This window comes from Canis aureus, chromosome 25, assembly GCF_053574225.1.
Source record: "Canis aureus isolate CA01 chromosome 25, VMU_Caureus_v.1.0, whole genome shotgun sequence".
NCBI lineage: Eukaryota > Metazoa > Chordata > Mammalia > Carnivora > Canidae > Canis > Canis aureus.
This window is the reverse complement of record NC_135635.1, coordinates 29,518,691-29,536,230: the sequence shown is the minus strand read 5'-3', so window position 1 is coordinate 29,536,230 and position 17,540 is coordinate 29,518,691. Positions and strand designations below refer to the sequence as shown.

The 17,540-nt window shown below is 32.8% G+C and overlaps 2 protein-coding genes across 32 annotated transcripts in view; one reads left to right on the top strand and one right to left on the bottom strand.

Annotated features, from left to right (window-relative positions):
* PIK3C2G (phosphatidylinositol-4-phosphate 3-kinase catalytic subunit type 2 gamma) overlaps nucleotides 1-17,540 on the top strand; it is a 364,988-nt gene that overhangs the window by 27,142 nt on the left and 320,306 nt on the right. For all 8 annotated transcript variants that reach the window (XR_013364236.1, XR_013364235.1, XM_077870889.1 and 5 more), the window contains 4 exons: nucleotides 1,050-1,806; nucleotides 6,472-6,554; nucleotides 9,974-10,131; nucleotides 15,809-15,923. Coding sequence is in view for 6 of the 8 variants with exons in the window: in XM_077870889.1 (XP_077727015.1) it covers nucleotides 1,129-1,806; nucleotides 6,472-6,554; nucleotides 9,974-10,131; nucleotides 15,809-15,923 (1,034 nt within the window). In the remaining 2 variants the exon portion in view is untranslated. The remainder of the gene's footprint in view (nucleotides 1-1,049; nucleotides 1,807-6,471; nucleotides 6,555-9,973; nucleotides 10,132-15,808; nucleotides 15,924-17,540) is intronic.
* LOC144297151 (uncharacterized) overlaps nucleotides 1-17,540 on the bottom strand; it is a 161,637-nt gene that overhangs the window by 96,922 nt on the left and 47,175 nt on the right. For 18 of the 24 annotated variants that reach the window (XR_013364243.1, XR_013364239.1, XR_013364246.1 and 15 more), the window contains one exon: nucleotides 16,424-16,475. The exons of 4 other annotated variants lie outside the window; for them this stretch is intronic. Coding sequence is in view for 13 of the 20 variants with exons in the window: in XM_077870907.1 (XP_077727033.1) it covers nucleotides 16,424-16,475 (52 nt within the window). In the remaining 7 variants the exon portion in view is untranslated. Of the gene's footprint in view, nucleotides 1-11,142; nucleotides 11,266-16,423; nucleotides 16,476-17,540 lie in introns of all 24 variants that reach the window. 2 more of the 24 variants (XR_013364240.1, XM_077870912.1) reach the window with 1 other exon arrangement.

Genomic DNA, 17,540 nt, shown 5'->3' with positions numbered 1-17,540 from the left:
ATGAAACTCTGGCTTCTGGTCTGAGCAACTGAGTGGATGGTCAAGTAATTTTCTGTACCAGACAACACTAGAACAGGAGCAGGTTCTTGGGTGAACTATGATACAAGTTTTGGACCTTCTCTTGGAGGTTTAAAAAATCTACAAGTGGAGACATCAAGAAGGTAATAGCAAGAATACTCTAGTTGGAGTCATTAACATATAAATGGTATTTTAAACCACAAGAAGTATGAAATAAATTACAAGGAGAGAATAATTGAGAAGTAAAGAAGCTCTGACAAGGGTGAGGTGGAAAATGAGTAATAGGCAAAGGAGTCTCTGAGACTCTAAACAAAGAAGGACTCAGAGGGTATAGTATCATAGGGAGCCAAAGTAAAAAAGCAAAAAATTTTAAATGATAAGTATGGTGAATGGAGTCAAGTACTGCAGAGAGAGAAAGTAAAATAGAAACTGATGAACGTCAACTGAATTTACTGACATGCTCATTGGTGAACCTAATGAAAGTCATTTTGGAGAAGTAATGAAAGAAGTTTGCAATTGTTGAAAGAGTTTTGGGAAGGGAAAGAGAGGGTCTAGCCAACCTGCAAGACAATTGGTCATAAAAGGAAAAAAAAGTTGAGACTATGTTTAGGAATGGAGTAATTACTGATCAAGAAGAGACTGTTTAGCTAACAAGAGACTTTAATACTAGCATACTTATAAATGATTGAATATAGAGGGAGATAATAATGCTATAGGCAAATGGATCTTCAGTAGGAAAAGGAGTTCAAAGGGTAATATTAACTTCGGACTGATTCATGAAATTCTTGTCATAATTCAAGGGGACTTATTTTTCTCTTTTAGGAGTTTCACAAATCTTAAGTCAATACTCCCCCAACAGACTTTAATGTTGTGAGCCCTGATGGAGTTTTATATTATTCAAGAGTCATTTCTTTTGTTAAGGATAGCTGCAAAAACAACTGTTTATATTTATTCATATATTTGTTTCTTGCAAGTTCTTTTATTTCTAATTAATCAAAAAAATTTTTGTTTCTTTTTATGTTTTTTTCTAGGAAAATTCCTATCCTCTTTTATAATATCATCAAGTAGATATCTGGAGAAGAATCAATCCTCTCTTGCATAAAATAAAAAATGGCCTATTGTTGGAAAACAGATCTAAATACCAGTGAATCACATCAAGAGCAGCATGAGCACCAAGAATTTCACTCTGTAAATCAGTTCCTTTCTCCTAACCAAGTCAGTCTGGGTTTTGATCAACTAGTAGATGAGATTAGTAATAAAGTTCCACTCTATCAGACTGACATTGAAGAAAACACTATTTTTGTACCCAGTGCACCAACCTGGGATTCAAGAAGGCATTCGTTAGATGAAACACACCAAATATCGTTGAATGAATTAACTGCTAAAAGCTCAGAACTCTCCTGTCACCGAATTAGGAAAACACCAGTAATTGGTTTTAGGAGCTCTGTGCTACAAAATCCTGAAAACACGAACAAAGGAAGCTCTTGGGGAAACCCTATAGGAAAATATCAAGGTGCTGATGATTACAGATTCAATATTTTAGCTTCATCATCCACTAGTTTGCATGAAATTAATTCACAGAGAGAATTAGAAAATGAAAATCCTAACTACCACATAGGATTTGAAAGTAGCATCCCTTCTATGTATCCATCTTTCTCAACTGATTTCATGCCAAAAGAAGAGAATGAAAGAAGTAGAAATATGAACACTGTGCAACATTCCCTGATGCTTTTTGAAGGTTCTTTTTTACCCAGAGCCAGGGAAAGTACATGGCCAAAGATTATAGAGGTATGTATCATGTATGTTGACCTAAAAAAAAAGAATCTGAAAGAATCACTCAATAATGTATTGGATTAATTTGGTAATCAGGGTAACTCATCTTAAATAAGAAAATGTATTAATATTATTTTTGAAAAAATAATTTATTATTTATAAATTCTATGTTCTTAAATTAATGACTTTTTTTCTGAAGAAGAAAAATTAAAATTTTATATCATTTTTAAAGTTCCAGTTTGGTCAAAACTAAGTAAAATGTTATAGTCTTTACATTTTATTGGATAAAAACGTCATAATTGGAAGCTCTGATAAAAGTACTTTTGGTTCTTATTGTGTTATTATGCAAGTACAGAAACACACATACATCTCATTAGATCTATATTTTGAGTCATACTGTCATAAATTAAAACTATGTCATTATGGTAGGAAAAATGTCCTTTTGCCCAGAGCTCCTAAATTATACTTTTGGCAGGCATCTTCTATTGGGATCATTCCAAGAGTAGGAAATTAAGCAATCATTGTGCAATTTACCCTAATGGTTTCATCAGTAGTTTTCCAACCAATTTAGTCACCATAGAGTTTCTTGTATAATATTTGAATATTTCTTTGCTTACACTGAGTCTAGACGCAAGTGAAACTGGAAGTACGCAGTTTAAAAAAAACATTATTGCAGCTATAATTTACAGGGTGAAGCAAAAGGATTCTTCATTTATTCAAGAACTATCATATTCTTAAAATATACATGATATACTAGGTATAATGAATGCAAAGAAAAGACATGATACTTGATTTCAGAAATAGCATATTGCTCAAATTAACTTGTCAACAAATAATGGCAACAGAATAAAATAACAGATAGAATGAGTCCACAAGAGAAGAAATACCTAATTCTGTCTGAGGCATATGCAGAGGAGGTAGCAAGTCAACTGATATGAATTAAAAGAATGAATTTTAGGACGTCTATTTCTGATCAGAGCAGAATAACTAGTATTAACATCTCCTGATTTCAGGCACTGAACACAAGGCAGTAAAGGACAGATTCCTGAGAGAGGGGAAACACCAGAGTGTTGCATGATCATCCTTGGTTCTGGTTGGGGACACTTTCTTGCTGGTAGAGCAGAATAGTAGAGCCCAAATGAGCAGCATTATCACTAAGCTTGAGAAGGCAGAGCCTGCAGTTCCATGACAGAGTGCAGTTCCAGCTGCTCAATGAGTGGGAGTCAAAAATCTGCATGAGATTTACTGTAGATTTTTGGCCAAGTGATGGTATTCACCACACACAAATGTAAGTTATGTAGCGCTGAAGTTCTAACCTAGAAAGACACTGAGTGGGTATTTCAGGCATTCAACTGAGATTACCCAAAGCTATCTCTTAAGAATATAAAACAAATACTTTATAATGAATGGGCAGCTACTACCAAAATAGATGTATCCTAACAAAAATAAAACAAAGGCTGAGGAGACCAAGGTATCTTACCTGCCTGCCAGAGAAAAATTGTATACTTTTTAAAAAAGACAACACAATTTGCAACATGTCATCTACAATCCTTAACATATAAGAAGAAGCAAGGAATTTTGACCCATAATCAAAAAAATAACCCAGTCAATACAAACAGATTCTGACATAGTCCAGATGTTGAAATTAACAGATAGAGACTTTAAGGTGGTTACTAAAAGAATGTTGAAGTAGAGAGAAAGTAAAAGATGGAGATAATGAGTAGACCAATGAAGAATCTCAGGAGGAAGTTAGAAACTACAAAGAAAACAAAGACTATGGAAATTCTAGCACTGAAAATATAATATCTGAAATGAAAAATCATTGGGTGTACTTAAAAACAGAAGATGACAGGGAGGAAGATAATAAACTTGAAAGAAAAATAAGAAAAATTATCCAAACTAAAGAGGAGAAAATACAAAGATTATATAAAAATGAGCAAGGACTTAGAAACTTATGAGGCAAGGAGCCTTATATGGACAATTCTGGAATGCTAGCAGAAAAGGAGAAGAAAACTAGGGAGGATAACTAACTTGAAGAAATAATGGTCTATTTCTCAAATTTGCTATAAAATGTCAAATTACAGATCCAAAGAAGTTCAACAAGTCCCAAACAATAAATACAAAGACAACCACATTTAGACAAATTATACTCAAACATCTGTGAACAAAAGGTAAACAGAAAATCATAAAAGACAGCAGTGAGGGAAAACTGATTTCACACAGTGGAATAACAATCTGAATTAAAGCAAATTTCTATCAGAAGAAAGGAACCAGACAACAATGGGATGACATTTTAAAAGACACATACCTATATCTATGTAACATATAGATATATCTATATATAGATCCATTACACACCTATATATCTCTCTATATACTTTTGTATCCATTAAGTATACACTTCAAAACTCAAAATGAAATAAAGATATCATATAAACAAATATATATAAATATATATATAAATATATAAAAATATAAATATATAAATAAATATATATATATTTATATTTAAAGATTTTATTTATTTAGTCATGAGAAACAGAGGAGAGAGAGACAGAGACACAGGCAGAGGGAGAAACAGGCTCCATGCAGGGAGGATCCGGGTCTCCAGGATCACGCCCTGGGCTGAAGGCGGCGCTAAACCGCTGAGCCACCCGGGCTGCCCCATATAAACAAATATTGACAGAAATTAGTTAGCTAACATGTACACAGAAATACTAAAGTAAATGCTTTGGATGCAAGGAGAATGATACCAGATGGTATCTAGAAATGAATGAAGAGCAGTTCAAGTGGTGAATATATTAGTAAACAGCTTTTTTTCTTCAATGTTTATTATCTTCCTCCCTGTCATCTTCTATTTGTTTTTAAGTACACCCAGTGATTTTTCATTTCAGGTATTATATTTTCAGTATTAGAAAGCTGTTTAAAGCAAAGCAACAGCATTTTATTGAGAGTTATTTTAACTCTCAATCGATAGATAAAAAATATATAACAACAATACCATAAAGGAGGGAAGGGGTAAATGTTATGTGCTACTATGAATTCTTACATTGTAAATGCAGTGGTAGAGTATTAACCCTAAGTACACTGTGATATGTTTAAGGATGCATATTGTCATTTCTAAGCTAGTACAGACACTAGAAAAATAATACTGAGAAGAAAAACTAAAAATCCAACAGAGAAATTAAATGAAATAGAAAAATATCAAATAAAACAAAACAAAACAAAAGGCAGGGAAGGAAAAATAGAAGAATAAAATAGAAACAAATAGAAACAAAAATGAGTATGGCAGTCTTACATCCAACAATATCAATAAATACACTCAATATAAATAGACTAACCATTCCAAATAAAAGGGAGAAATTGACAAACTAGATAAAAAAGAAAGATTAAACTACTATCTACAAGAGACAAACTTTAGAAAGGCACAAATAAGTTGAAAGTAGAATAAAAAGATTTAGCATTCAGTCAGGAAGCAAAAAGTCAATTCTTAGTACCAGAAAAAGTGCAGAAGACAGAGTATTATTATTATTATCATCATTATTTCATAATGACAATAGGATCAATCAGGAAGACACAATAAACTCAAATTTGCTATGTACCCTAATAACAGATTCAATATATACAAAGCAAAAATTACTTCTTTTAATCATAAACCTACTTTCTGATTGAGCCATTTATGGATTTATTCACAAGAAATAAAACATAGGTCCATATAAATACTTATATATGAAAATTAATAGTTTTCTTTAAAAAATATGAACCCAAATACTCATCAACAGGAAGATGGATAAACAAATCATGAAATATTCATCAATAGTAAAAATTGGCAATAAAAAATGAACCATTGATGTGTGACCTCACAGATAAGTTTTAAAATATATATATCATTTAAGTGAACGAAACCAGAAAGAAAAAGGCACATATAGTTAATCTATGATGTTAGAAATCTGAATAACATGGTTACCAAATGCATGTACAGTTTGAGAGAAGGAAGTATGGGGGCATTTTCTAAAATAATGGAAATATTCTGTATTTTTATTGTGATATTGGTAGCATGGTTGTCAACATTCCTTAAACTTAAATTATGTATTTAAGGTTCATAAATTTTTCTATAGACATTACTTCACTTAAAAAATCCAAATAAAAACAATGAATTGAAGGGATGCAGGATGAGATGCTCCAAATTGTGACACTTTAGCATAAAAAGATTGTTTCAGGTTTGCAGCAGATGCAGGAAAAATTCTGCTTCCCCAATAACTGCTTTAATTTACATTGGAAAGGAGAGCCTGCAACAGGAAGAGAGCTAACGACAGGGACTCCCCTTTCTTAAGGAACAAGCTTTGTTTTTCGAACATCTTCTTTTACCTTCTTGCTAAGGACTTTCCTCCCTTTTGTATCCTAGGGCCCCTATCAGCTCCTTTTAGCTTAAATAGGCTTCATGTTGCCTCATTGTCTTTGGAATCTCCTGTCTGTGTAGTTTCCCCTTACATATGCCTGTGAAATTTGATTTTCTCCTGTTATTTTGTCTTGTGTCAATCTAAGTTCAGCTAGCAGGACCATAGTGCAGAGGAAGGGTTTCCTTCCCAACAGAATCTTTAAAATAAAATAAAAATGGTAGACTTGTATTAATGTTTTCTCCACATCAAACTATCTTAATTTAACACTTTTTATTTTAAGCTGACAGGTTGTTCTTCTCAGCTAGTTGAAGTACCTCAAGGTACTAATAAGGATCTGGCCTCCTTCTGCAACAAAGTGAAAAAGTGAGTTCTATTTCATTAAACTTTGAAATTTCTGTACCATCATAAATTTGTCTATTTTAATTTAACATCACTGAACTGATTAATTTTGAATATAAAATGTTAAAGTTTTTATAATTGTTTAACATAGTGAAAAATATAAATTTATGACAAATTAGTTCATTAACTTCTGGTATTGTTTTTGTTGTTTTTAATCAAATAATTGTATTCTCTTGAGAATTCAGTTAAAGCTAAATGTTTCATAGTTTCAGACTTGCCCTTGCTATTTATTGATTGTTTAGTTTGCAATGGATTAGTTTCTCATTTAATACATAATTAATTGACTGACTTATCTGGTTCTGTCCTAAATTAGCATAGATTTATCCTTCTTACCTAGAATATACTACTTAAATGATGAGAGTGCCTTCTTAAAAGTTCAATCTTACCTTGAATGAACTACCAAAAAATGAGCAAATGCATGGGTGTTTGTCCACTGAAAAATTTGCTCACTAGGGGATACTACAAAAACACTGATGCCCTTTCTGCTCGTTTTAAATGAACTTATAATTATAGATGCCTTTTTTAAAGACCAATTTCTCATTCACAGTTAAAATTTATATAACACAATTTCTTCTATTGCTAAGGTTCTTGAAAGTTTTGAAAAATTAGTTCATTTATATTTCATTCTCTTGATTTTTATCTACTTATAACTGTTTTTAAAATAATATACATATAAATGAACTATAACTTATTTATCAGCTATAGCAGTTTACTACTAAATGATCATTTGTTAAAAAAAAAAAAAAATGATCATTTGTTATTAAAAACAGGAATCATTTAGTCATTAATTTAAAGGCTATTTGAATGCCTAATAACTAGCTCATGTGTGAGAGATACTCAAAAGGAACAAACATAAAAAGCAAGGTCTCTGCCCTAAAAAACTTGTAACCGCATTGGAAGAATTAAAAGGCACACAGAGGAACAAAACAAAATGAGTAGCTCAAATCCATGAATATATTTAATATTTAATTAATGTCTCACTCTTGTTCACAGAAAAAAATTTAAATGACTCTTTGGATTCCTAAATTAGGATTTTTAAAGATATCAATATTGATTCTTTTAAGAATAAACTACTCACTGTCACAAACTGACAAGGAACTGACACTTTAAATCTAAGATGTGATCATTTCTACCCTCTGAGCATGAAAAATAGCTCTCTTAATATCGTAAGATATTACACAGTATAAATCCATTGACAAAACCCTTATTACTAGTCCTTCCCATCACTTCTTTTTTTAAACATAATATTCTTAGCTGAAATCTTGTGGATGCAATTGTGACATAAAATATTTTATGTGATGGTTTTTCAGTAACTCATAGTGCATTTTCTGAATTCTTAAATGTAATTTCTCTCAATGGTTCCTTTCAAAAAACCATGAGAACTAAAACAGACAACCAAACAATAACAAACTTTATAGTAGTGAAAGGAAGATATAGGTTATATTCACACACACTTATCTTGGTTTTCAATAATATTTTCTGATATATATATATATATATATATATATATATAAAATGATTAAATTTATAGATGCATAATTATTTTGTACACAAACACACTATTCATTCAACAACTATTTCTGAGGATCTACTCTGTTCTAGGCACCCAAGGCTCTTAATAACTCAAGAGAAGACCAAATTGAGTTTGAAAGCCAAGTTTCATTAAGAGAGTCACAATAGGATGGATTTATGTATCCAATTTCATCTGTTTTTTTTTTTGTCTAATATTTAAATAACCATACCTTAAAAAGTTATTGATATTCCTGTCATACACCTTTTAGAGGCTAATTTGTTGGATTTGGTTTCTTGTTGTGACATATTTTTAAGTCACATCTTTCAAAGAATGTTTCATATTTTTGTAAAAAAATACGATTGCAGAGCACATGAAAATTTTTGGCCATAATAGATACTTAGCAAAATTTAGGAGAAGTCATTAATTTGCATTTTAAATTTACCCCAAACAGCAGAAGTTTAATTCATGTATGCATGAAGTAGCATCCTATCATATGGTGACTGCTAAATCATAAAGCTCCTCAATCAGCAATGGAGTCTAGGCCTTTATCATAGGTATAACAAAGGAAAGTGGCCTATCTCTTTAACCTGAACAATGGGTTCTCAAACTAGTGCTGGAGCAGCAGCTGTAATGACTTACTTGGGAAACTAATGTTAGTAAGGAAAATGTGAAGATTCCTTACATTTATGTGACGATTTAAGTGAGATTTATGGAATCATCAAGTATGAGGATGGAACTCAGAAAAGGTGATTCTGATGCATTCTAGCCCTGAATTTTTTCATTTGTCAGACCTCTCAAGGAGGGGATGTTTCTGCGCAGTTTAAGAGCAGACATGGAGATTAAGCTACTTCACTGAGCCTGGCACTACTTTAATGCTGCACAAATAAAATAAATGCCCAGGATGTAATTCATATTGGTAGAATACATAGAATGCATAGCATACATTCTAAACACAGAATGTATAACTTTCTCTGAGAATAGCACTACAAAATTTAGATGTCTACATAACAGCAACAACAAAAAAACCCCCCAGATTTCATATTCATCATCAAAGGCATTTTAATCAACTAAGTTGAAAATAATCTTATGTTATATTCTAACGAGGGCAATAATATGGATCAGCAAGGATTTAGCTATAATAATATATAATAATAATTATATCACATGAGTATATGCTTACTTTCTACAAAAGTCTTTCACATGCCTTTTTACTTTTAATCCTTGCAATAAACTGTTGAAGCAGATATAAATATCCTCATTTGTACAAACCAAAGAAACTGGTCAAACAACTTGCCTCTGACCATAAAACTACTACATAGAAGAGTCAGGATTCAAGCTCAAAGCTTCTGGGTCGAAGGAAAAACTATTTGCAATTCTCTGACTCATTTGCACAATAAGGAATTGTTCAGTGTACAAATGACTTCTGGGCTAAATTATTTATATAAAATCCAGATATTTGTGTAAAATCCAAAAGTTGACAGCTAAGAATGGTATTTGCCAATTGGACACAAGGTAATTTATTTACCAAAATCCTTACATCAAAATGACTGACTTCCAGCTTGAGAAAGTTAAGGTAAACCAAAGGGAGGTTTTCAGGCTTCAAAAGCAATGAAGGAAGTAATCATTGTTCAAAGTGAATTTTCACGTGTAATGAATGACAATGTATTCTTAATTGCTTCAAATGAAATGCTCCTATGGAAATCTAAAGAATGGTCCTTTACAGTTGTTATTGTAATCTTTACCAATCTGGCCTAACAGCACTGTACCACAAATCAGCAGATGATTGTTTTCATATTTTAAATCTATAGCAAAACTGTGCCTTACTTTCTTATAATTTTCTCCTAAGTATTTTTTTCCATGTATTTTTCAGAATAAGAGAAATGTATCATGCAGCTGACATTAATTCTAATTCAGGGAAGATCTGGAGCACTACTACAGCATTTCCCTATCAGCTTTTTTCTAATACTAAGTTTAATATAAATATTTGTATTGATAACTCAACGCAACTACTTCATTTTATGCCAAATGGTAAGCAATCTTGCAAATAAGTATAAAAATCTACATAAAGCTGGTATAGGCTGCACAGCCTTGAGTCCACAGACTGAAAACATTAAAAGAAGCATTATTAAACACTAGTATTTTGCCCTGAAGTGGAGTTAAGAGGAAAACAGCTGGAAACCTTTTGTTAACTTTTGTTTAGCTATTGTTTTTAAGAACTCCCTTCACAAAGCTCACCCCAGGACACTTTACTTTCCTTTCATAAAATAGTTGATGGCAAGTATAACAAGTTTTTAGCATATTAAAAACAAAAGGTATATTTCAAAAAGATTATAGATAAAGCATATGAATGAATGAATAAATATGAATGAACATATATATGAAAATGTCAATGCTACCCATCAGAAACTATGTCATTCAAATGTGAATAAATTATGACATAAAATAGGCACCGATACATAGTCTTCATTCCTATTATACAAACTATACAAGAATTAAGCATGATGAGCAGATAGATCTATTGAATCAGTCTCTGGAGATGGATAGAACCAGAATCAGATTTTTATCAACTCATCAGATGATTTCTTATTTTTCTAAAGTTTTAGAATCTATTTAAAGTTGTTTAATATTATATTTCACTGATATTGTCAACTATTTTGCAAAACAAAAATAGTTCTTCAAACATTAATTGCTACTAAATGAGTTTCTACGTATAAACTGTTTGACAAATAATGACCCAAAAACATCTTTTCGTCGATTGTTATTAATATAATTATTATTTTGCTTTTTTTTCTGTCTTACTCAAGATTCTGAGTTACTGCAGATGGCTACAAACATAACAATGTTATGTTGGAATATTTAGTTAGGACCATCTGGTTTGAAACTAACAAAAACCAACTCCTGCTGCCTTAAGAAGAAAGGAAACATTCTTAAAGAATATAGAGATTTCTTACAGAATTTAAGAGTAAGAATTCAGCAGATTCAGGAATGTACTAAAGGCACAGATGAATAAGCAGTCCAAAATTCCTGTATGCATCTCACCTCATATCTTTTAGATTAACTGCTTCTCAGGTTTCCCTTGATTTCTACTGACTCATTTCCCTTGGTTTTCCAGAACACATGGACAGTCAAGCTCTCAAGCTTAAATAATATTTGGCCAGCTACCTAAAGAAAATTCAATTTTTCTATTAGATCTAATTCCAGATTTCTAAAAACAGGATTCTGATTGCCCACCCAAAATCACTGGTGTTGAACCCTCAGCCAATCAGCCAATCACAATCTGTGTAATGTTGGCCTCACTTGCTGGAGACCAGGGAATGACTGTGAACTAGGGAAATCACTTCTCTTTTCCAGTTTACAGTATTTAATTTCCAACATCTTTCTCTCTCTCTCTCTCTCTCTCTCTCTCTCTCCCTCTCCCTCTCAGGATGTTCTTTTGTTGAATGTGGCAAGTTGGAGGCCATTTTTGACGTTTATGAGAAGTTTCAGTGATTAGGTCATCGTGTCTAGTGTTAGAAATGTATTGTATTAAAGAGGATGTCTGCTCTCAAAGATATTAAAAATGTTTATAAGAAGGGGAAGAGGAGGAGGAGGGAGTGAAGTATTGGGAAAGAAGGAGGAAGAAGTGAAGGAGAAAGGACACATCCATGAAAACACAGAGCAGCAAATGCCACTATTGGGAGGAAAACTTTTCCTATCCCCCCCCCCCCAAAAAAAAATATATTTGAAGGGGGTGGGAGTGGTGGCTGTGACTAAGCTGGCAATAGACATTAACAGGAGAAAAGTTATTTACACATGCATGCAGGGGTTACTTGCTGAATACCCAGAGGCAAAGTTTTATATACCAGTTTAAGCTGTATATGCGTGTGTGCAGGGTGTCTGCTGAAGCTTCAATAAGAAAGCAGGAAAAAAAATAAGAAAGTAGGAACTGTGTGTGTGTGTGTGTGTGTGTGTGTGTGTGTGTATTTATGGTAGTGGATGGGCAATCTGTCTTCTTCCTGGAATTTGCAGGAAATTCCCTCAGAAAAGGTTAATGGAAGCTATATTTTAGGGAGTCTCTGTTTTAGTCAGACAAAGTTCAGATAAGATTTCAAATGTTTTTACTTTGAAATACTGTTTATGCCAAAACTCTGATCCTTTCACCACTTCATATAAGTGTTCTACTGGTAAATACAGATGTGCTATAAAGAATAAAATAGTGGGCGGATCCCTTGGTGGCTCAACGGTTTGGCGCCTGCCTTTGGCCCAGGACGTGGTCCCGGAGTCTCAGGATCAAGTCCCATGTCAGGCTCCTTGCATGGAGCCTGCTTCTCCTTCTGCCTGTGTCTCTGCCTCTCTCTGTGTGTGTGTCTCTCATGAATAAATAAATAAATCTTTTTTTAAAAAAAGAATAAAATAGTGTATATGAAGAGAATATCAAAAATGACTTCAATAAAAGATAGATGCTATTGCTAGAAACTAGGGGAATAATGAAACCTAGATAAATAAAGAGGAAATGGATGAGAATAAGGCATTTTCATCCAAAGAGAACAGTTTCCCTAAGAGTGAGGAAATGGAATCCTTCTACAGAAATAGGTATTCTGAGCAAAGAATTGTTTCATAATCTTTAGCCATCACTTAATGAAGATGATTTCTGTTGTCCTTATTTCCAAGTACAAAGTTGCTCCAGGGTGTCTTTACTTTCAGGTTTAGATGATGTATAGTTAAAACTGTAGTAGAGGCCATTAGTGACTTGAAAAGTGTCTGAAGTAGAAGTCAGTTTGCAAAGATTAAAGAGTGATTGAGAACGGTTTGCAGAAGTTACCTACTTCTCACAGAAGTTTGGCAGTAATAGGAAGGTTAAAAAAACTATCTTAATAGAATGAAATGGATGAAGGGAGATTTTACTGGAAGATGAAACAGAAACAAAAATTTTAAGAAAAAAAACATTTTTATAGCAGAGTATTGAATATATAAAAGAGAGGAGAGGGGATTCAACTGATGGAGATGGAACCTAGTGTAGGAAAAATCAGAGATTAAGAAGATATAGGAAAAAGCAATGATACTTATATCTTAAAAGATGAGTAAAGAAGTAAAGGATGATGTGCAAAAAAAACTAGATTTAATGAACAGGGTAGTTAATTAAAGAATCTTCAATATAGTAGGCAATATGGTCAACAGATTGAGAAGGACTGCATAAAGTGGAAGAGTATAAGAAATGGAGAAAAATATTGTTATTAGTTGACAAATTGAAGGTACAAGTATAAAATTTACTTAAAAGAAGCCATGGGAAATAAGTCAATAGGAGAAGGACAAACATTATATGGTCTCATTCATTTGGGGAATATAAAAAATAGTGAAAGGGAATCAAGGGGAAAGGAGAAAAAAATGAGTGGGAATATCAGAAAGGGAGACAGAACATGAAAGACTCCTAATTCTGGGAAATGAACTAGGGGTGGAGGAAGGGGAGGTTCGGTGGGCGGGGGGGACTGGGTAACGGGCACTGAGGTGGGCACTTGATGCACTGGGTGTTATTCTATACGTTGGCAAATTGAACACCAATAAAAAATAAATTTATATAAAAAAATAAAAATAAATGGACTTAGACCCTAGGAAAAAAAAAGAAGAAGAAGAAGAAGCCATGAGGAGCGTGGGCTCAGTCAGTTAAACATCTGAACTTTGGCTCAGGTCATTATCCCAGGGTTCTGGGATCGAGGCCTGCATCAGGCTCCCTGCTCCATGGGGACCCTGCTTCTTCCTCTCTCTCCCTGCCACTCCCCCTTCTTGAGCGTGTGCACTCTCTCTGTCAAATAAATAGACAAAATCTTAAAAAAAAAAAAAAAGAAGAATCCATAGTACTTGTTGGCATACAATATGGATGAGAAGTTTAACTTACACAGACACTTAATGGCTGACTTCAAGGAGTAAGATGATAATTTCAGGTTTAGATATGCCTAATTTAATTTGAATTAATAATGAAATATTCAAAGAGTAATATAAAACAAATAGTAGGAGATAATTAAACTGAAGCACAGAAGAGAAGTAATAGTAGAAATTGGATTATGGAGTCTATCATGTAGAATGGAAAGATGATTGTAGTAAAATAATGAATTCATGCATGCCCCATATAGCACAGGGGATGTAGCCTGGAAATGGGAGAGCCAAATTAATTAAAATGAACTTGTGTCTCTGGAGATACTTTTGGCCATCATATGCTAGTAATGTCAAAGCTCTTAGACTCATGATTTTTTCTCTGGTAATATTTTCTTCTAGCTTCACTCATACCATTTCAATCATTATTCCCAAGCAACAGTGTGTTTAATATATTCTCTCCCATGTCACAGCATTTCCACAATCCCTAATTTCATGATGATCTTTACCATTTGTTTCTCTGACCATTTCTTAGAAAATATCTTGATCTACCATAAATCCAGATTTTTAAATCCAGCATTATTCTCTCCCCACCCTCTTTTTTGTGGCAGGCCTAGCGTATTAATTGCACACATTTTGTTAGGCAGTTTGTGTCAAAAACCCTTTTCTCCAAACAAAAAGGTGTGGGAAAAAAAGAAGCTACAGCAAAGTAAACACATAATTGCAAACTAAACACAACTCAAATGAATACAATTGAGTGTTTGCAGTATGCTGTTCAAATTCTCACTGGTTAGGGGTCATTGGTACTGTCTGTTTACAGTTGCTTCATTGATTGAGATTGTGAGATCAGATCCAAAGCATGGAGTGTGTGTGTGTGTGTATATTTATATATATAATATAATATATAATATATTATAATATTATAATAATATATTATTATATATTTTAAAATATATATTTATATATATATAAAATTTTCTACTGTTATCATTTATGGTAATAAATGAGCCCTGTACTACTTGTCATTTATAATTGGGAAAATATTTTGTAGACAAATATTACTGAAACAAGTCAATGTGGTTCTGGCCTCTTAAATGGCATATGTATGTTAAGATCTTAGTGAGGTGATTATGGAATGTGAAGTCAGAGGACTTTACCTTATGGTATGATTACATTTTTAACTCCAGAGAAGGTAGAGAAAAATGGAAACTGAGTGATTCCTATGTGGGAAAGGAAGACCAATAAGCTGTGGAGATTTAGAATCATTGAGAGCACAGGCTTTGGAATCTGACAGTTTAGGTTAGACTCTCGGCTTGCCACTTACCATTCACAGCATTTCCTAAGTCTCTAGGAGTAACCACAAGAATACTTCTTTAAAAAAGATTTTATTTACTTATTTGAGAGAAAGAGAGAAAGAACAAGCAGGGGAAGGGCAGAGAGAGAAGCAGACTCCCGCTGAGCACAGAGCCCAATGTAGGGTGCCTGATCTTAGGACCCAAGATCACAAGCTGAGCTGAAGTCAGACCCTTAACCAACAGAGCTTTGCAGGTGCCCCCACATTAGAATACTTTTTATGCAGAGCCACAATGTATTAAGGTTTTAACATGAGGAATACAATACCTAGCTCTGTCAATAATATGAAGACAGACTGATTAAAGAAAATGTAATTGTTTTTCAAAAGTATCTTCAAATTTAACCAGACTAATATATGAGATGCATCTCATTTTAATTCCTCTTGATGGAGCTAGACAGTTACAATAGCTATAATGTATATATCTTATTTTGTGCTCAAAACCTTTTCTTCAGCCAATATATGATAAGCTCTTATTAACTTTTTATTATTCATCTTTGTTTTTAGCTAATTACCTTGTCAAAGACCTAATTGCAGAAATCCTACATTTTTGTACAAATGACCAGTTATTCCCTAAAGACCATCTTCTAAGTGTATGTGGCTATGAAGAATTTTTACAGAAGTAAGTATCTTATTAAGTATCATTGTTATAATCGGTTAAGGCACACTTCATTTTTTTCTTTTAAACAGACTTTGTACAAACACTATACTCTTATAACCAATATAATTAAATCAATTTTCCCTTTTTAAGGTGAACTCAAAATTTTACGACTCATTGACAGTCCCATTCTTGGTTTTCTTCTGTATTTTGTGTATTTATGGCAATATGTATTTAAGTGACCTTGATTTTCTTGGTTTCTTTGAAAACAAGTTTACTAGGACTGATCACAATTTTTTAAATGTAACAAATTATTTTGCAAAAAGTAATTTTTGATTTGGAATAATATTAGTATGCTGATTAAATGCTGATTTTTAAAAATTACAGAGGATTTGAGTGTGAGCATTATAACATTTTCATAAAAGAATAGCCTTTATTTCTGCAGTCAGGTAGCTCTTATAACAACTACAAAGGTCTGTTTTCATGTAGGTCAACTGCAAATACTTATTTTATAGAAAACTCACCTTCTCTTATTGTATCACAATTATGGCTATTCTGAATTCCTTGAAGACCAACCTTGAAAATATAACACAATTTTAAGAAAGGAGATATTTCTCTGCTGGTACATAGTTATTCTAGATAGTAAAGTAATAAAGTACTCAATAAACTGGATTGTCATTTACATATTTCCTTTGTATTTCCAAAAGTGTCTAAAGATTGACAACAGCCCTATGGAAGTAAAATATTTCTTTTCAAATATTCATTGTCACCGTCATTATTATACCATCATAAATGTATGTGAGAATACCCTGTGGGTAATTTGATGAATTTAACAGTATTATCAGCAAATCCAGTCCTTTATTCTGCAATGTTAACTGTAAATGACTTTTAAGACTAACTCTTTTTGTATTCCCAGTTATAACAAAATAATAATAAATATATATTTTTTAATATTTTATTTATTCATGAGACACACACAGAGAGAGAGGCAGAGACATAGGCAGAGGGAGAAGCAGGCTCCATGCAGGAAGCTCTATGTGGGACCCGATCCCGGGACTGCAGGATCACGACCTGAGCTGAAGGCAGATGCTCAACCGCTGAACCACCCAGGCATCCCAATAATAAATATTTATATGAAATCACAGATGTTTTGTTGTACTAACCTCACTAATACTCCCCTTCTCCATTATCTATTTGAACCTATTAACATACTCAGTGATTAAGCTGCTACCTTCTTCCAACATATGGTTTTGACAGTATATCCAAAGAGCAAGGAGAAATACTTTAGAAATATTATTTTATATTGAATACTCATTAAAATTCATCTTCTGTATAAGTCTTCAAATGTACATCTGAACTTCAGCTAATGTCAAACATTAGATGCAAAGAATAAGAAACATTATCAAATTTATGTATTTAGTATTATCAGTAGGAAATATCATCACACAAGCAAAAGTGTGGAAGAGACAGAAATTTGGAAAAGAGTAACGTGAACACTTTTATAATGGGCCTTGTCTTATTTGCTATTTCAAATGTGTAAGTCAACCATAATTAGTTCAATTACTGACTAATAAAAATGTATATACCATTTTGCTCTTTTTTCTTGTTAACGTGAACATAACAGATTTCTAAAATATTTTT